This window comes from Sarcophilus harrisii, chromosome 2 (genome assembly GCF_902635505.1).
Source record: "Sarcophilus harrisii chromosome 2, mSarHar1.11, whole genome shotgun sequence".
In the NCBI taxonomy this organism is placed as follows: domain Eukaryota; kingdom Metazoa; phylum Chordata; class Mammalia; order Dasyuromorphia; family Dasyuridae; genus Sarcophilus; species Sarcophilus harrisii.
In genome coordinates, this window is record NC_045427.1 from 355,792,780 (window position 1) to 355,808,200 (window position 15,421).

At 39.1% G+C, this 15,421-nt stretch overlaps 1 protein-coding gene and 1 non-coding gene across 4 annotated transcripts; both read right to left on the reverse strand.

The window, feature by feature from the left end:
- Positions 1 to 1,894: 1,894 nt before the first annotated feature.
- On the reverse strand, positions 1,895 to 9,422 carry EIF5 (eukaryotic translation initiation factor 5). 3 transcript variants are annotated; one of them, XM_031953199.1, is made up of 12 exons: positions 9,156 to 9,422; positions 8,315 to 8,580; positions 6,701 to 6,983; positions 6,483 to 6,564; positions 5,982 to 6,154; positions 5,723 to 5,834; positions 5,095 to 5,237; positions 4,620 to 4,778; positions 4,242 to 4,403; positions 3,863 to 4,027; positions 3,631 to 3,765; positions 1,895 to 3,263 (listed from the first exon to the last, which is right to left on the reverse strand). In XM_031953199.1, the coding sequence occupies exons 3-12, from the start codon at positions 6,770 to 6,772 to the stop codon at positions 3,171 to 3,173; spliced, it is 1,296 nt and encodes a 431-aa protein (XP_031809059.1). In that variant the 5' UTR covers positions 6,773 to 6,983; positions 8,315 to 8,580; positions 9,156 to 9,422; the 3' UTR covers positions 1,895 to 3,170. The 3 variants fall into 3 exon arrangements, with proteins under 3 accessions (XP_031809059.1, XP_012405570.1, XP_031809060.1); XM_012550116.3 differs by lacking the exon at positions 9,156 to 9,422 and adding an exon at positions 8,767 to 8,941; XM_031953200.1 differs by lacking the exons at positions 8,315 to 8,580; positions 9,156 to 9,422 and adding an exon at positions 7,658 to 8,067.
- On the reverse strand, positions 5,411 to 5,535 carry LOC111720989. Its single transcript, XR_002770381.1, has one exon. It is a non-coding gene; the product is annotated as a small nucleolar RNA SNORA28 (small nucleolar RNA).
- Positions 9,423 to 15,421: the final 5,999 nt, after the last annotated feature.

Here is a 15,421-nt window from a genome sequence, read left to right on the forward strand (position 1 = left end):
CCTAAAAGGAAAAACTATTTGTACCCATTTTATATACAAACAACTCACAAGGAGTGCATTTCAAGATCTTCAAAGTAAATTTCTTTGCTATAAAGCCAAGTTAAATACACCTGAGCCCCATTTTGAATACATGAAATCAAATTAGGATTAGCAATTGGGATTTTCTTGGCAGAAAGAAAATGGAATGGTTTGCCATTTCCTTCAACTCACTTAATAGATGAGACATTGAGGCAGAGGGTTAAGTGGCTTACCTAGTGTCACATTAATTACTAATTACTGAGTGTCTAGAAACCAGATAAGTTAGAAAATAAGGACACATACCATTCCAATTACTCTACACAAATAACTTCCCACTATTAGTGGAAGGTAGACCACACATTTCAAACTTAGCTGTCATCCAAATATCATCTAGAAATTCTTTGTTCCAGACTTCGAAATAAACCAGTCTCTTTAAAGCTCAAAACTTAAAAGTATTTAGCAAATACAAGTCATTATGTGGCCAAGAGAACCCCCAAGTACAGATTAAAGACCCCAAGTTAAAGAGGATCACAAATCTTTCACCTTTTAGAATTCTGATGCTATTAAATACTTATCTGCACCCTCAGTCCCACCTGTACCAAATACAAATACAGGTTTGATTGATCACACTAAATTAAGAGTAGGCTTTTAATTAACCATTGCTCACCATTGCTCTTTTTTAGTTTAGATTTTTCCTTTCATGACAATGAACTGAAAAACCAATTTACATTCAAATGGTTGAGCTAGTCCAAACATTCAGAAATGAAATTCATGAAAGCCAAACATTCAGAATGCTTAAGACAGACTTCAAACCACCTTAAGTAACTGAAAGACCAGGTATCCAAATGAAATATGTAAGCTTTCTTAGGGGTTTGATAATGGAAAATGCACAAGAAAAAACCTTTTCTAGGACAGCAGAGGTATTAAGAATACCTCTTCTCTGCACATGGATATTATTCACTTCAATTAAGGTCTATCTTTATGCTTGTCCCGATGGAATAACAATGGTTGGTTCATTTCTTTCACACTTAAACCTGGCAGGATGGGAGGAACAAGTTCTCTTAAGATAGTATACAGCAATGACTTTTCCAAAATAGTTATAATTACTATTATGTAATTATAATTACTATGAGTTAAGGTCTCACAAAAAAATGCAAATGGCTCAATATTAATCTTTTAATAATCAAGTAATGTAGAAGAAAACAGGAAAGTTTTAAAGACAGTGGTAGAGAGCAAAGCATACAATTGCTCCTTAGGATAACCTTTGTGAATATTTTATTTTTCTCAAAGCTTCAAATTTAGTTACATTTTGATCCCTTCAGATTTCACATTGGTCCAGTGTACAAGATTTCCTGTCACTTAGTGTTTCAAAACTGAAATGTTTTTCTTTAGACTTATAAAAGATTAAGATCCTTGCTAGCATGTTTTAAGTGATCCTCAATGTTACAACCTTATCTCACAGCCTGTCCATTTCAATTTAAAAAGGTTTTCTGACATTTGGAAATTCTGGTGTTTTTACAATACTTTTGCCTACATACTAATTTCTCTACTATCTGTGAGGTCAGTCAAGTAGATTTTCCCCAATCCACAGAAAAGGCCTAAAAAGATTCTGCCTTTCAGCAATGGCTTCTTGATTTCCAGTATTTTTTTTCAAGATAACAAAATCCCTTTAATAAAGACTGTTGTTTCAAAATGTTTTAAAGTCTGGGCCAGAAGTTTTAAATCTGGAAATCACATTAAGAATCAACCAAACCCTTTGTGAACATCTGGGCTGAGACTACCCCCGCTTGTAGAACTAACACCCATCACAAACAATTTTGTAAATATCTGGCTATTGTCAATGTAAAATAAAAAATATACCAAGTCACACTCTGTATTACAGGTTCTGACTTATAAAGTACGCTTTTAGCTTTATTTCAGTCTTTTTAAATAAGAATGTTTAGAAAAATCAAGTTAGACATATTAACACTTCTTAAAAATTTTGGCAAGATAGTGCCCAAGTTCCAAACAGCACAAGCTATATCAATGTAAAAAGGCATGAAAAGATATCAAACCAAAACATCAGGGCAAATAGCACACTGAAAAGGTATAGTAAATGCCCAAACATTTTGAAGTTGGGATCTAGACTCTCAAGGTCAAGGCTGAAAAATTCTCAGTAATGTTCACTGTTTTAGATTAGTGCACATCTTCTCCCTGTTTTCCCTAAATAAATCTTCGATTTGGCTGTTATAGGTCAACCTATTTAATCACATCCAAAAAGTTTGAAATTTCACTCAGCAGAGTTGCTACACATACAGAAATACTCCATTTGTTAATATAGATTCTCAGCTTAGCCCACATGTACATTGCACTAAACCTCAATGACAACATGGAGCAAACATAAATTTGCAGTTCAAGTTTAAAAAAAAAAAAAAAAAAAAAGAAAAAAGAAAAGGAAAGGAAGGGAAGGGAAGAAAAAGAAAAAAAGGGGGGAAAAAAGAAAAAAAAAGGGAAAAAAAAACACACCCTTTTTAACTTTACACTTATATCCTCAACTTCCAATGAAGCAAGGTGTTATCCCATCATTTTTATGGTGGCACTTTACCCTAAGAAACAATTTCAGATGCCAAATTTGAAGGGTTAGAAATAAGAAGGATTTCCCCCATATATTTGCTAACCAGGATTAACTAATGTCAAACTATCAACTTTTTCCCCAGGTGAAGCCCTCCAAGAAATATCAAATCTAATAAGCTCCCAAGATCACAAAAAATTCAGCCTTTTCCTTTCCTCCTTTTAAGCTGGCTGAGACACTGAAGTCAGTGTCAATTTAGGCTCAAGTCATTCAAAGTAACAAACTGAAGAATGACCAAAAACAAATTTTTATTTTTACAACTAAATAAATGTAATTTAAATGTGTCCATTGCTAGTTTTTTTTCCCCCCAAAGTAACATGCTATAAATAAGCAAACTAAACCTGGGCACTGATGTAATATGGACTCCCTAGATGTCTCACTGGGCTTAGTTACAGAAGACCACTCACAGTAAAAAGACATTTTGAGTACAAAGTGTAGCATGATGTTAAGCCATTTTTAGCTTCTGCACATACATGTTGCACTTCTGGCTGAAAATGCAGAGAAAATCGAAGCATTACACTGTAAGCTCAGTTGCACTGTTTTAAATGGCATCAATATCAATGTCATCATCCTTGTTATCAGCAGACTTCACAGTTTCAACTTTAGGTACGCTGGCAGTCTTAGAATACACCACCTAGGAAACAAAGGTAGTTTTATTTAGGAGAAAGGACACAACAGTCTAGTTACCTCACTTAAAGCATTTTGCTGTAAAAATCAGATGTTTTTCATAAAATCAAATCACATCTCAAATAATCACATCACAGCTCAAATAATTTTATCTGTCTCCAAAGTATTTGTTGTTATATAACTATTCTGAGCAATTGTCATATTCGCATCACATTCTGTTAATTACCCTAGAATCTTAAAAGGGCTATTATATAAATGGAGTAGGAAGAAAAGGTTTTAACATGCTTTGCCTTGAAAACAGGATGTTTTTGAAAAGAAATATTTCTTTTAAAAATAAATACACTCCTAGCATTTGTATCCCACAAGCAATATACCTCAATATTTTCATCTTCATCTTCCTCTTCTCCACCAGAGGATTCTTCTTCTGCTTCCTTTAGCCATTTTATAAAGGGCTCCGCTTTGACACGAATCTCTTTGGCAAGTTCCTTTGAGACATATTTCTTAGAGGCCTGAATAAAGTCATCATTAATTTAGCTTCATTTAAGAAATCTTAACACTATGAAATTTTAAACAATAACACAATCCTAACCCCAAACGTTTTCCCACCTTTTCTGACCAGCTAATGATGACCTCTTCCTCCAAAAGGTCTGCATCATACATTTCCTTCAAGATATGTGGAATTTTAGAGATGAGCTGAGCTTGATGCATAGCTACTACACACTCCAAACCATGAAGAAGGTATCTCTGAGCTTTTTTGTTATTGTGGCAGAACTGTAAAAAACAAACTAGCATTAGGAAACATTTAAATACTTTAATAGCGAAGTCTAGCTAACAAATAGTTTTTATATCCACAAATACCAGTTACTACTCTCCAAAGATAAAACCTATATTGTACTCCCCCATAAAATCCCCTCCAAAATCCTTTTTACTTCAAGTGAAATGTTGTCTATCCCTAAAAGAGTAGCCACAAATACAAAGCGCTTACTCGTAGAAAATGACGTCTATACTTCTTAATTTGTTCTCGAATCTTCTCATTAAAAAGAACCTCAGTCAAAACAAGAGGACCCATAGCTTTTACATCCAGTCTTTCTGCTTCTGCGACAATTTCTTTGTCAGAAGTATCAATAATACCTTCTTCTTTTTTTTTCTGCAGGAAGGATACAAGAGTTGAAAGTTACAATTTGATATCCATTCACAAAGTACCCAAAGGGGTGAAATTCAAATTAAGGGTTAAAGGGTAAGAGACAATGCATTACAGTTTCAAAAGGAAAATTCTGTACTACATTCTTCTGGTAGTCTAAAATGCTGAACATTAAATAATTGAAGAAAGCTCAAAGTATATTAAAATATAAATATACTTTACCTTCACAAAGTCAAATAAAATATTGACTCTTTCTTCAACTGTCCTTTCTAGGTCATCACTAAGTGTCAGAACTTTTGCATGATCACTAATTTCATCCATTCTGCGCCTTTGAGCTTCTTCAGTTGTGTCCTCTCCCCAATCTTCATCCTCATCATCTTCCTGTATATAAAACCAAAAATATAGTTTACAACTTACAGAGCTACACTTTGGAAAAAACTGAATTAGGTCTTTCCCTGTGAAAAATACAGTTTTGAATCCTTAATAAAAGCAAAAACTACCTCTTTGCCTGGTGTTTCTTCCAAATTTATTTGTATCCTAATTTAAGCCAAAAGTTCTATATACTGTTATATTCTACATTTGCTTATTTATTGCCTACTTTTAGGATCACTGCCCACAAATTCAGATCCCCTCATACCTGTATATGCTGTAAAATTCAAATAATAACAACTAACAAGACTGTACTTCCCACACTCACCACAGCATGTGGAGGGTTAAGTTCATTGGGTGGTGGTGGTGGTGGTGTTGTCTCATTGCTGGACACAGAACCATTTTCTTTGTCTTTGCCCTTTCTATTTTTCTTTTCTTTTTCTTTTTTTCCCGTAACACTGTCACTATTCTCTGAGGAAGAAAGGGGAAGAAGACAAAGTTGAATCCCACAATTTCCATTACTATTCACTCTCTCAAGCCCATCTATAGTTGCCAAAAATAGGATCTTCTACGTTTCTTTCCTGTGTCCTAGGGGGTAACTAAATTAAGTTTCAATATAAAGTCTTCTAGTCCTGGGTACTGATACTGTTTAAGTCTATATAACAGATGGTCTCATTTAAAAGAGATCACTGGAATAGGTTAGACTTACTTAATTTTTGCAAGTTGAAATTGTGTCAAACAACTTTTTGTCAGCCACAGAGTGTTACTTGCAATGATCGATCAAAGAGCCATGGTAGAGAACCAATCCCTCAGGGAAATATATCAGTATCATCCAGTCTTTCTGCCTTTTTTTTTTTTTTTTTTTTTTTTTTAAATTTAAGGTAACAAATCCAGTATGAATTCCATTGTTATACTGCTTTATACAAATGTTAAATAAGTAGGTGGAGATTACTTACCAGGTGGGTTCTTGAGAATGAATGTGCAGAGTTTATGGTTTGTGTCAAGCATGCCTCGATAACCACAGGCTTTGCAAGAGTTACCTATTGTTTGTTTCTTAGGATTGACATGCTGTAGAGAGAAAATATTCAATGAATTAAGTATAGTTTTCATTCTAGAGTTAAGTATGCACATAAATTAGGTATGCATTTACCTTTAAAAACTAACACTGATTTCCTATGCCAATACAAACATATATAATGCTAACAATTCACTTACCAGATCAGTTTCAGGATTCTCACACTCAGGACAGAGAACAAATTTTTTAATGAATCCATCCAACATGTCTTGCAGCTTATTCGCCTCATGAGATCCATTGACAATGTAACGGTCATTCTTAACATCAAACTGGGTCTGTGCTCCCAGCTCACAACCAAAATATTTGGTGGGATCTTAAGGGGAGAGAGGAAAAGTTAATGAACTAAAAAAGGTCTTGCTTCACCAATGATTGTTGCATTCATTGCTTGTCCACCCAAACACATGCAATCATTACTCAATATTAGAGTATTTAAAGTTGCTCCAAGGTTTAAAAATCATTGCTTATATTTCAATGTATATACATATAGAAGACAGACTAAACATTAGAAAAACAAAGTCTTCTATTTAGATTGGTGTTTCCAATTGTGTTCTATAGGCTCAAAACCCAAGCTTTCCGATTAGAAATATACCAATGGCATTGTCAGCATTTTATTTGTTCACATCTCTTCAAAAGGTACTTACACGTTGGAGGCCGATTAAGCGCCTTTGCAACGTCAACCATGTTGACTATGACTGTCTTTATTCCATTTCCTTTGCCCTCAACCTGAAAAAAAAAAAAAGTTCAATACTGTCATTTCCATTCTAGAAAAGACTATTGTGCTTTGCATTTAAAGGACATAACTAAATGAGACTTACTGACACTTGGTTCTCCCAAACCAACTGGAAAAGGAAATCATTACCTTAGCAATCAGACGGGGCATTTTGTAGCGATAGAACTGATCTGAAACGCTGCGGTTGACGTTGACAGACATTTTGGCTTATTAGTAGTAGTTTTATCAATAAGATGAAGAGATCTTTGATTGCAACTTTTTGGTATCTTCTGTCTGGAGAAGAAGGGATGACATAAACGACTGCAAGAGTTCTCGGTCTCTGACATGAAAAAGTTTTTGCCACAGAGGCTGTAAGCGTCTTGCTTGTATGCTATATTTCCCCAATACAGGTACCAATGGCTGCGCAACAGCTCTGAAACAGAGGGGGAGGTAGGGTGAGAGAATAAACAAAATTTAATTATTTCTAAAAAGAAAAATACCCCCCCCCCCATTTGGTGTTCTATCGGTCTCAAAAAAACCCACATCTAATGCCATACAAACTGAATCACTAAATAGGGGAATGGGAAAGGACTTAAATGCTGTTAATTTAGAATACACAGAATTGTTGACAATTTTAACTTTTCTTGTTGGGAGGGGAGAAAAAAAAATTTTTTTTAAACCACAGCCAAGAGATTCAATTATATTCTTGTTATTATTGTTGTAAAGTCTTTTCAGATATTTACATCTCCTCACAATCTTCCTCTCCATTAGTGAGAGGCTAGTTGACCTTGGATGCACTGTCCCTGGTTCCCTCAGTTCAGCAGGATTCAGAATATAAGTCTAAACTAATATTTTGATAGTGAACATATTTACATGAAATAGATTTAAATGTAATTAAGGTCAATATAATGCCTGTTAATTTTACGTGGGAATTCTTGTTCAAAATACAAATCAGAAAGATGAGGACATCCCAACCACAAGTTAACTATTTTGTTACACCAGGCATAAAAACTTGATCTAAATGTTATAACTGTAATTCTGCTAAGTAGCTGACAATTCGGCCTAGTATTTTTCGTTTATGTTGAAAAAAGCGCCATTCGCTGTTACCTGTATTCTAACGCAACCACGGACATCAGGCTTATGAAAGACCTTAAGTATAATTTCTCTCTAGGTCAAGGAATAGACGACACCCTAGAGAAGGTTCAACTAAGCAGATGGGGTTTGCCCCCAGGCTGCCTCCGAGTTCGGGGCCCCTCTTCCCTGCAGCTGCCGCACCCACAGGGTGACAAAAACTTGGCAGGAAGAATCCGAAGAAACGAAGCGACAGCGAGGAGCAGCGGAGGCCTGCTAGGACTGCGGAGCCGGGCCCTGCTCCTAGGCAGTCTCCTCCCCCAGCCGGGTTGGATGACTCATAAATGCAGCAATTAAGCACTGAGTCAGCTTTTGAGGAGGCGTGGCGCATGCGCAAAGCTCCCAGGATCACCACCCCCTTCCCCAGTCGTTCGCCAAACATCAACCTGGGTGCGCCCCCTTCCCAGAGGCGGGGGGTCGTACTCGCCGACCCCGGGACTTCCCCTTTCCTCTCCCAACTAGTGGGGGTTCGCTAAGTAAACTGCGCCACGCGACTGGGGGGGAGGGAGAGGTCACGAGGAAGTAGAGCCGCCATTTTGTGCGGCCGCCATATCCCCAGGGCCGGGGAGCCTCCTCACACGCTTCCCGCCGCCGCCCCTCCCGCCAAAGCCCCGCCGCCCGCCCTCCACTCACCGTTTTCGTCAAATAAAGACATAAACCCAACGCTGCTCGCCCGGGACTGGGATGAAGTGTCTGAGGCGCGGTATAAACAAGAGACCGAGCAGCAGTAAGAGGTGGAGGAGGAGGAAGGGAAGAGGAGGAGGAAAGAAGAGGAGGAGGCGGAGCGGGAGGAGCGGCCCGAGCCAGGTGCCGCCGCCGACCAGCGGGGGGGAAGGGGGGGCGGTCCCAGCGACGTCCGGGGGGAGGCAACACCCTTCGGCACCTGGGAGCCTGGCGACCTGAAGGAAGAGAAACAGAGACGCCATTAACAGGAGCCAGTCCCTGCGAGAAAAAAGGCATCAGCGCAGCCTACCTACCCCACCCGCCTGCCCCGGGTGCCGCTAGTCGTTCCGAGAGCCCAGACCCTTGGCGGCTTTACAGTAAGAGGCCCCGCAGGGCTGGAGCTAAAGCCACTTCAGACTCACCTCTGGAATGTTCTCGCTCTGACTGAACAACGCCGATGCCGCCGCCGCGATCAATCTACCCCCCCAGGCCCCGCCTTCCCTGGTCCGGCCGTCCCAGCCCATTGGCTGGTGGGCCTCTCGAGCCCGCGTACCATTGGCCTTTGCTTCATGTCAATCATGGCCGCCAGCCTTCCCCCAGCGTCTCGCTTCCCTACTTTCACACCCGCCCTTGCGGAGAGTCCCAACCTATTGGCCGATAGGCCTCTCGAACTCGTGCACCACTGGCCAAGCTCTCGAGTCAATCACGGTCTCCTGCCCGCCTCTGCTTCTCGTCCCTTCCCCCGCCTCCCCAGAGCTCCGCCCCCACCCGTCCCAGCCAATTGGTTGGTGAGCCCTTCGAGTCTGCACACCATTAGCGGCGGTGTCGTGTCAATCAAGGTCTGCCGCCTTTCCCTGTCTTCTCTCTTCCCCTTCTCCACACCCACCCCTCGACCAAACCAGCAACCCCAAGGTACGGCTCGACGAAGACGGCTCGAGATTTCTAGGAGTGCAGTCTCGCGAGACCCGCCGGAAGCTGGAGGGGTTGGGGTATTAGGCGGTCCCGAGGATTGAGGGGGCGCGCGCGTGTCCGTTTCGTTCTCGAAGCGGGAGGAAAATGGCGGTTGGTTTTCCTTCCCGTCTCCACCCCCAACCCCCGCCTTTCTGGCGCCCCGGCTCGCTTCTTGGGGGTGGGGTTTGTCGTTACATGATGGTGTGGGTTTCGTTACCCGGCCCCCAGCACCGGGCTGGCGGCGTTCTTCCTCAGCTCTCGAGCTTCCCCCTCTACGGTAACCCTGGCGCGCGCCTTTCCTGCCACTGCGCAGGCGCCTCCGTCTAAGGTCAAGGGGTCAGCGCCGGGGACGCGGAGGTGGCTTACCCTGCGCGTCCATGTGCGCGTCTCGGTGTTACCTCTGAGAGCGACCTAAGGGTGACTCAACCCTGTCTGAAGCAGGCAAGCTTGCACGCCGCCTCACAGCACGTGGAAGCAATTAGCAACTTTACAAAACTCTGATGCGGGAAGAAAAAATAAAAAGCCAAGCCGCTGTATCATTATGGTTGCTCCCTCAGGTGTTTATTGAGGTTTCTTCTGAGAAAGTTGTAAAATTTTTTTTCTTTAAGGAAATCCCAGGCAAGGCATAAACTTCAAGGATGATTCAATTGGCGCCGGTGTTTCCTGTTTAAAAGTAGTAGCTCTAAAAATTTGTCATATTTCTTTTTTTTTTTAGGGACCTTTCCATTGCACCACAATGTGGGTGCCTCTCATCTTTCCAGAGTGAAATCTGAATCTAGCTCAGTGCCCGGGATTTGAAGTGGTAGATGGTCCGCTTTTCCCCATAAAAGCTATCTTTTATTCCCCAAACGCAGGGAAGCTAGAGTAGGAATTGGGAGAAATTTATCAGTAATGTTTTTAGGGTCTTCTATGTTTGGCACAGTTCTAGGAGCTAGAGAAAGTGCTAAAGTCGATCAGATATCGTAGGAGTTTTACTGCCTCTAGCCGAAAAACTAAACAAGCATAGAAAACTAGTAGAAAACACGGTGAGTGCTTTAGAGAGGTAGGGAAGTGGCCACAAGGGGCTTAGGAAGTGGATTTGAGGTGGGAGATGATGTAGTAATTAAGGAGTTCATGAAGTGAGCAGGAAGCATGCAGGAATGCCAAGAACCAAGATACAGAGGCAGGAAAGTAGACCTGTTAATGTGGCCATTCTGGTTTTGCTTTTTTCTACATCAGGACCTCAACTTTTTTGGTGTGTAATGGATCCCCCTTTTGCGGTCTGACAAAGCCAATGCACCCATTTTCGGAATAACGTTTTATAATGGTTTAAAATATATTAAAATACATAGGATTATAAAGATAGGCAATTATTTTGAAAAGTAGTGTTGTAAAAGAGTTCATTGGACCTCAGATTAAGAATCCCAATTATTATTTTTCTGCTTCTGCCCCACCATGAATTATTTTCTTCTATCTACCTAAGATAAAACCTGAATCTAGCCCAGTGGGGAGAATGAGAAGTTAAAGGTCATCGGCTTTCCCCCAACAAAAGTTACCTTCTATTCCTCCTAAAGATCTGACTTTTAAACTTTTATTTATAGGAACACAAGGAACCTTGAAGATTTAAAAAAAAAATGCTGAACGCCTAATTTTCCAGCCTTTGTTAGAGGGCATACCAAAGGTACACACTTACTGTAAACAGGATCTTAGTCCTGTTCTTTTCTTTTAGGAAATCAGCACAAGCAATATAACTGTATAAATATGTCTACATATATTGGATTTAACATATTTTAACATTAATATGTTTAGAACTACCTGCTATATAAGGAAGGGGGTGGAGGAAGGAGGGGATAATTTGGAACAGAAGTTTTTGCAAGGATCAGTGTTGAAAAATTACCCATGCATATCTTTTGTAAATAAAAAGCTTTAGAAATTAAAAAAGAAAAATCACACAGAAACAAACCTGTTGGAATCATATAGCTGTTAGAGAGTGGAGATAATAATGTAACCTTGAAAAGTTGTTTCTAATTTTATATATTATTGCTAATCTGTTAAACATAATATGTGTTATTATAATATATGTTATGTATAGAAATGGCTTTCCTATTCTTGAGAGGAATAATACTGTATACCTTTTGAACTAGACACTATATTGCAGTATATTTCCCTTGTAGTTTGAATACTAAAGATGACACAGTGTAAAGAGAGGAAGGTCAGTGTCTGGGATTATTTCAGGTCAGATGAATTTACATGAAAGATAATTATGTGACCCCTCTGAGGGCAATTGGTCTGGGGTCACTTTTTGGAGCCTTGGGTGTTTTTTAAAAAATATATTTTTGGATTAGATTTTTTATTTATTTATTTATTTTTTTAAAGGTGAAAACACTCTATGAGGAAAATTTTTTCAACTAATTCAGTTACTGGCACTTGCTCAGCATTTTATAGTATTGAGCGATTTGATTAAGGGCACCAATCTTATAATAACCACTAATGTGGTGTCAGAGATGGGATTTGAATGAAAGCCTTCCTGATTCTAAGATAGGTGCTATATGCATTATGCCAAGCAATCTGTCTTGGGAGTTTTAGCAGTTTAATTCACTTTAGCAGGCATTTACTAAACACTTACTGTATGTATGGACTCTCAAAAAACTTAACATTGTATTTATTTTTGATCATGATCCTGCCCAAGATTTTCTTGGAAATATCTAAATCTGGCTCATTTTCATTTTCATCAGGTTGTCCTCCCATTCCCTTGCAAACATTCAGGTAACAAGGCATGGGATGTAGAACAAATTTATTACATACCAAAAAAAAAAATGTAGGAATAGCTTGTAACCAAGCCTCATCTTCTCTATTTTGTACTTAAGAGTGCCCCTCTGGACTGGATGTTCTTCTTACTCCAAGTAGAAAAAATAGAATAAAGCATTCTTTCCTTATGGAATCCCATCCTCTGTAGGATGAATATAATTATCGCAAACTTAAAGCACTAACAGAGAGATCTTAAGTTGTATCTTGCCTTGTGGCTTCCTTTTGTGTGAATCCTTTCCTTTTACATCTTTGGGTATAGTTTGGTAATAATTTACTCTTTCTCTACCTTCTCCCTCATGAAACTTCTGGAGTTTTCTGATGTCCTACTTTCTCAATGCATGTGATTCCTGGAGGGGCACGTTGAACAGGCACCTCTCCAAGGAATAGAGTCCATGTTTATATATAAAGGCCAAACACAAGGTCATAGCTCAGTTATGTGAACTAATAGCAAACCTGATTCAGTGCTAAAATAAAAGCTTCATCAGTAGAAGAGTATCTGAGACAAGAGAAGTTCCTGGCTTGGCAGGGAAGAAAGAGGAACCTGGGTCATGTCACAAAACTACCTAGCATACTATCCTGTAGCCTCACTTCTGGGTATTTCTCTGGGGAACATGGTATCAACTAACTCATTCTGCACCCCAGTTGCATCTGTTTTTTTATTACCTTTCCTAATTTGTTATACTCTGAAACAACATCTTCAACAGGGCCTTCTTCAGTTGATAGATATCCTTAAGATATTCATTGAACTTCCGGACTTAAACCTACCTTGTTGCTAGCAAGAATCTTCTTTCTAAGGTGCTAAAAGTTGATGCCACAGCCTGCTGGTGCTATGCTGCTTGGGGCAGTGAGGTGGGGAGTATAGCCAAAGCCTTAGGAAAAAGTCATTGATTTATCCAAAATTGAATTTGTTCAATCTGCCCAGGGTTTTTTGGTTCTGACCACTCTGGTGACATTCAAAGATTTATCTGGGATGTTTTGAAATCTTTTTTTATTACGGATATTTATATTTTCAAGATGTACTATATTTTGTAATTCTGGTGATAATGAAAACTTTAAAACACTCCTAAATTTTACATTTGGTAGACAAAACTATATCAAACCAGATATTAAGTGAGATTGAGATGAGACAAGTAATGTGAAAAGTTTCTCCTGAATTTTTGTACTGCCTTAGCAACATTACCAATTTGCACCTGGATGTCCTGTGTAATACTATAACTGGCTAGCAAATATGTGGAATAGCTTGCCTGGGGCAAAAAAACCTCCGTAAAACATGAGACAAAGACATTTAAAATTCTACCAGTCCAATAGAAACTCTACAGGAGAAATTCTTGGCTTACTGTTTTGCCAAGATACGTTCTGCTCACAAAAATTCCAAACATTCAAGGACATTGGTAGCTTAGTTTCTTTTTCAGTGGTATTTTTTACAAATTTACATGAATAATTGACCATGAAATTCTTTAATTTAATAAAATTTCATTCAACTAGGGTGGTTTGGGTTTATTTTAAGGCCTGAAAAACTTTGTCTAAAATGTATGGAGGAGAGAGGAGGCATGTTGTGGTAGAAATTTTTGTGTCAATTGTTCTGAAAATACTTTTTTAAGCAGAAGGTAATCTGTTCTATTCAGAGGAACTGCAGACCTGGGAAGCCCTGGGATGTAAACTATGCTTATACCAGAACTCAGGTTCAGGGCATGTATCCTAGACTAATTAACCATCTGCCATCTGCACTATTTTGTTACTTGCCCTGGTGTCCTTCTGCTTCCACACTGGGGATCAAACACCTTTCTGATTCACTTTTTTAAGCAGAAGGTAATCTGTTCTTTTCAGAGGAACTGCAGAGACCTGGGAAGCCCTGGGATATAAACAATTCTTATACCTGAACTCAGGTTCAGGGCATGTATCCTAGATTAATTAACTTACATGCCATCTGCACTATTTTGTTACTTGCCCTGGTGCCCTTCTGCTTCTACACTGGGGATCAAACATCTTTCTGACTCACTCCCAACATAGGGATGAGAATCTAGTCAATATTGATGTGAGCCTAAACTAGGCTAAGGATAAAGAGATATTTATACCTTAAACATAATTCAGAACTATATAGAAGAAGAAATTCCTCTTGTTTTCAAAGTTCCTAGGTTATTCTTCTAGTCAAGAGGGACTGGAGTAAGAAATGGAGGGGCTCTTCCTGGTGATAATGAAAACTTTAAAACACTCCTAAATTTGACATTTGATAGTATATAAACCACTGAATGTGTATTCAGTGAGATTGAGATGAGGAGACAAGCAATGTGAGAAGTTTCTCCTGATTTCTAGAAGATAAAAAAGAAATTAATAGAAATAAAAACCAAATTTTAAAAACCCTCAAGAATATTATAGCCAAATTCCAGAGCTTTACCTCCTCATTCTCTTGGAAGCTTGGCTGTAGGTGCTCTCCTGACTTGTCATGAATGCTGTAGTCTGAACCGACTCCAGACTCCCTCACAGTGGCATCAGGAGACTGAGTCTCAACCATTCTCAGCACATTTATATAATCCTTTGATCTTACCCAGTGCCTTCCTAACTTCAAGTTCACATTTGTTTCAGTATTCTTTGATTGATTCAGATGTGTTCTTATGTCATAAAGTTGATGTGGGGTTGAGGTTGATCCTCTCCCTTAAAAAGAATATACTTCAAATGTTTCCAAAAAAAGATTAAAAGTTAATTTTCCTCCATAATCATGAACAATCACCAGGCTTGTTAATGTAGAACAGGCAGTAAGAGTCTAGCCGTCCCAAGGGAACCATCCAGTTTAGCAAAAGCTCAGCAATAGCTTTCTATTGATAGTCTTCTTTTCCCCTTTTGAACAGCAAAAGGGCAAGTAGGTGACCCAGGCTGTTTCTCTTAATGTTGGAGTGAGCATATTCTCACCCCTCTGGCATGACTATCAAGATCCTACCACATTTCTTCCAAACTTCCCTCTTTTATGGCAATGTGCTAGTCACTAGTGTTAGCAACCTGGATATCATGCCCTTTCTCTTTTATATATTCTTATCCACTTGCCCCTCTTTTAAGTAGCTGTCAACTCTTAACCTCCTCAACAATATATCATAGCTCCTTTATGATCCATAATATCACTACTCTTTTTTTCTCTCTTTACAGCAATCTCAGTTCCCTTTTGGAGTAAATGGGAAAAAAAAAGCACATTAATTAAGAACTATTTACCAAGCATTAGGAATACAAATAAATAAAAGCCTTAGTCAAGGAAGTTATGTTCTAATTAGAGGAGGGTAACCTAGGGATATGTGGTCAGGAAGGGGTCCAGAAAGTCACAGTCAGCTATCAAAAAAAAAAAATGTCTTT

What these genes read in the sequence shown, in the direction of transcription:
- EIF5 (XM_031953199.1), bottom strand. Translation starts at nt 6,772, where the DNA reads ATGTCTGTCAACGTCAACCGCAGCGTTTCAGATCAGTTCTATCGCTAC. An exon ending in GCTTAATCGGCCTCCAACGT is followed by an intron (nt 6,155 to 6,482) that starts GTAAGTACCTTT and finishes TCTCCCCTTAAG; the next exon opens with ATCCCACCAAATATTTTGGT. An exon ending in TTTTATTTGACTTTGTGAAG is followed by an intron (nt 4,404 to 4,619) that starts GTAAAGTATATT and finishes TCCTTCCTGCAG; the next exon opens with AAAAAAAAAGAAGAAGGTAT.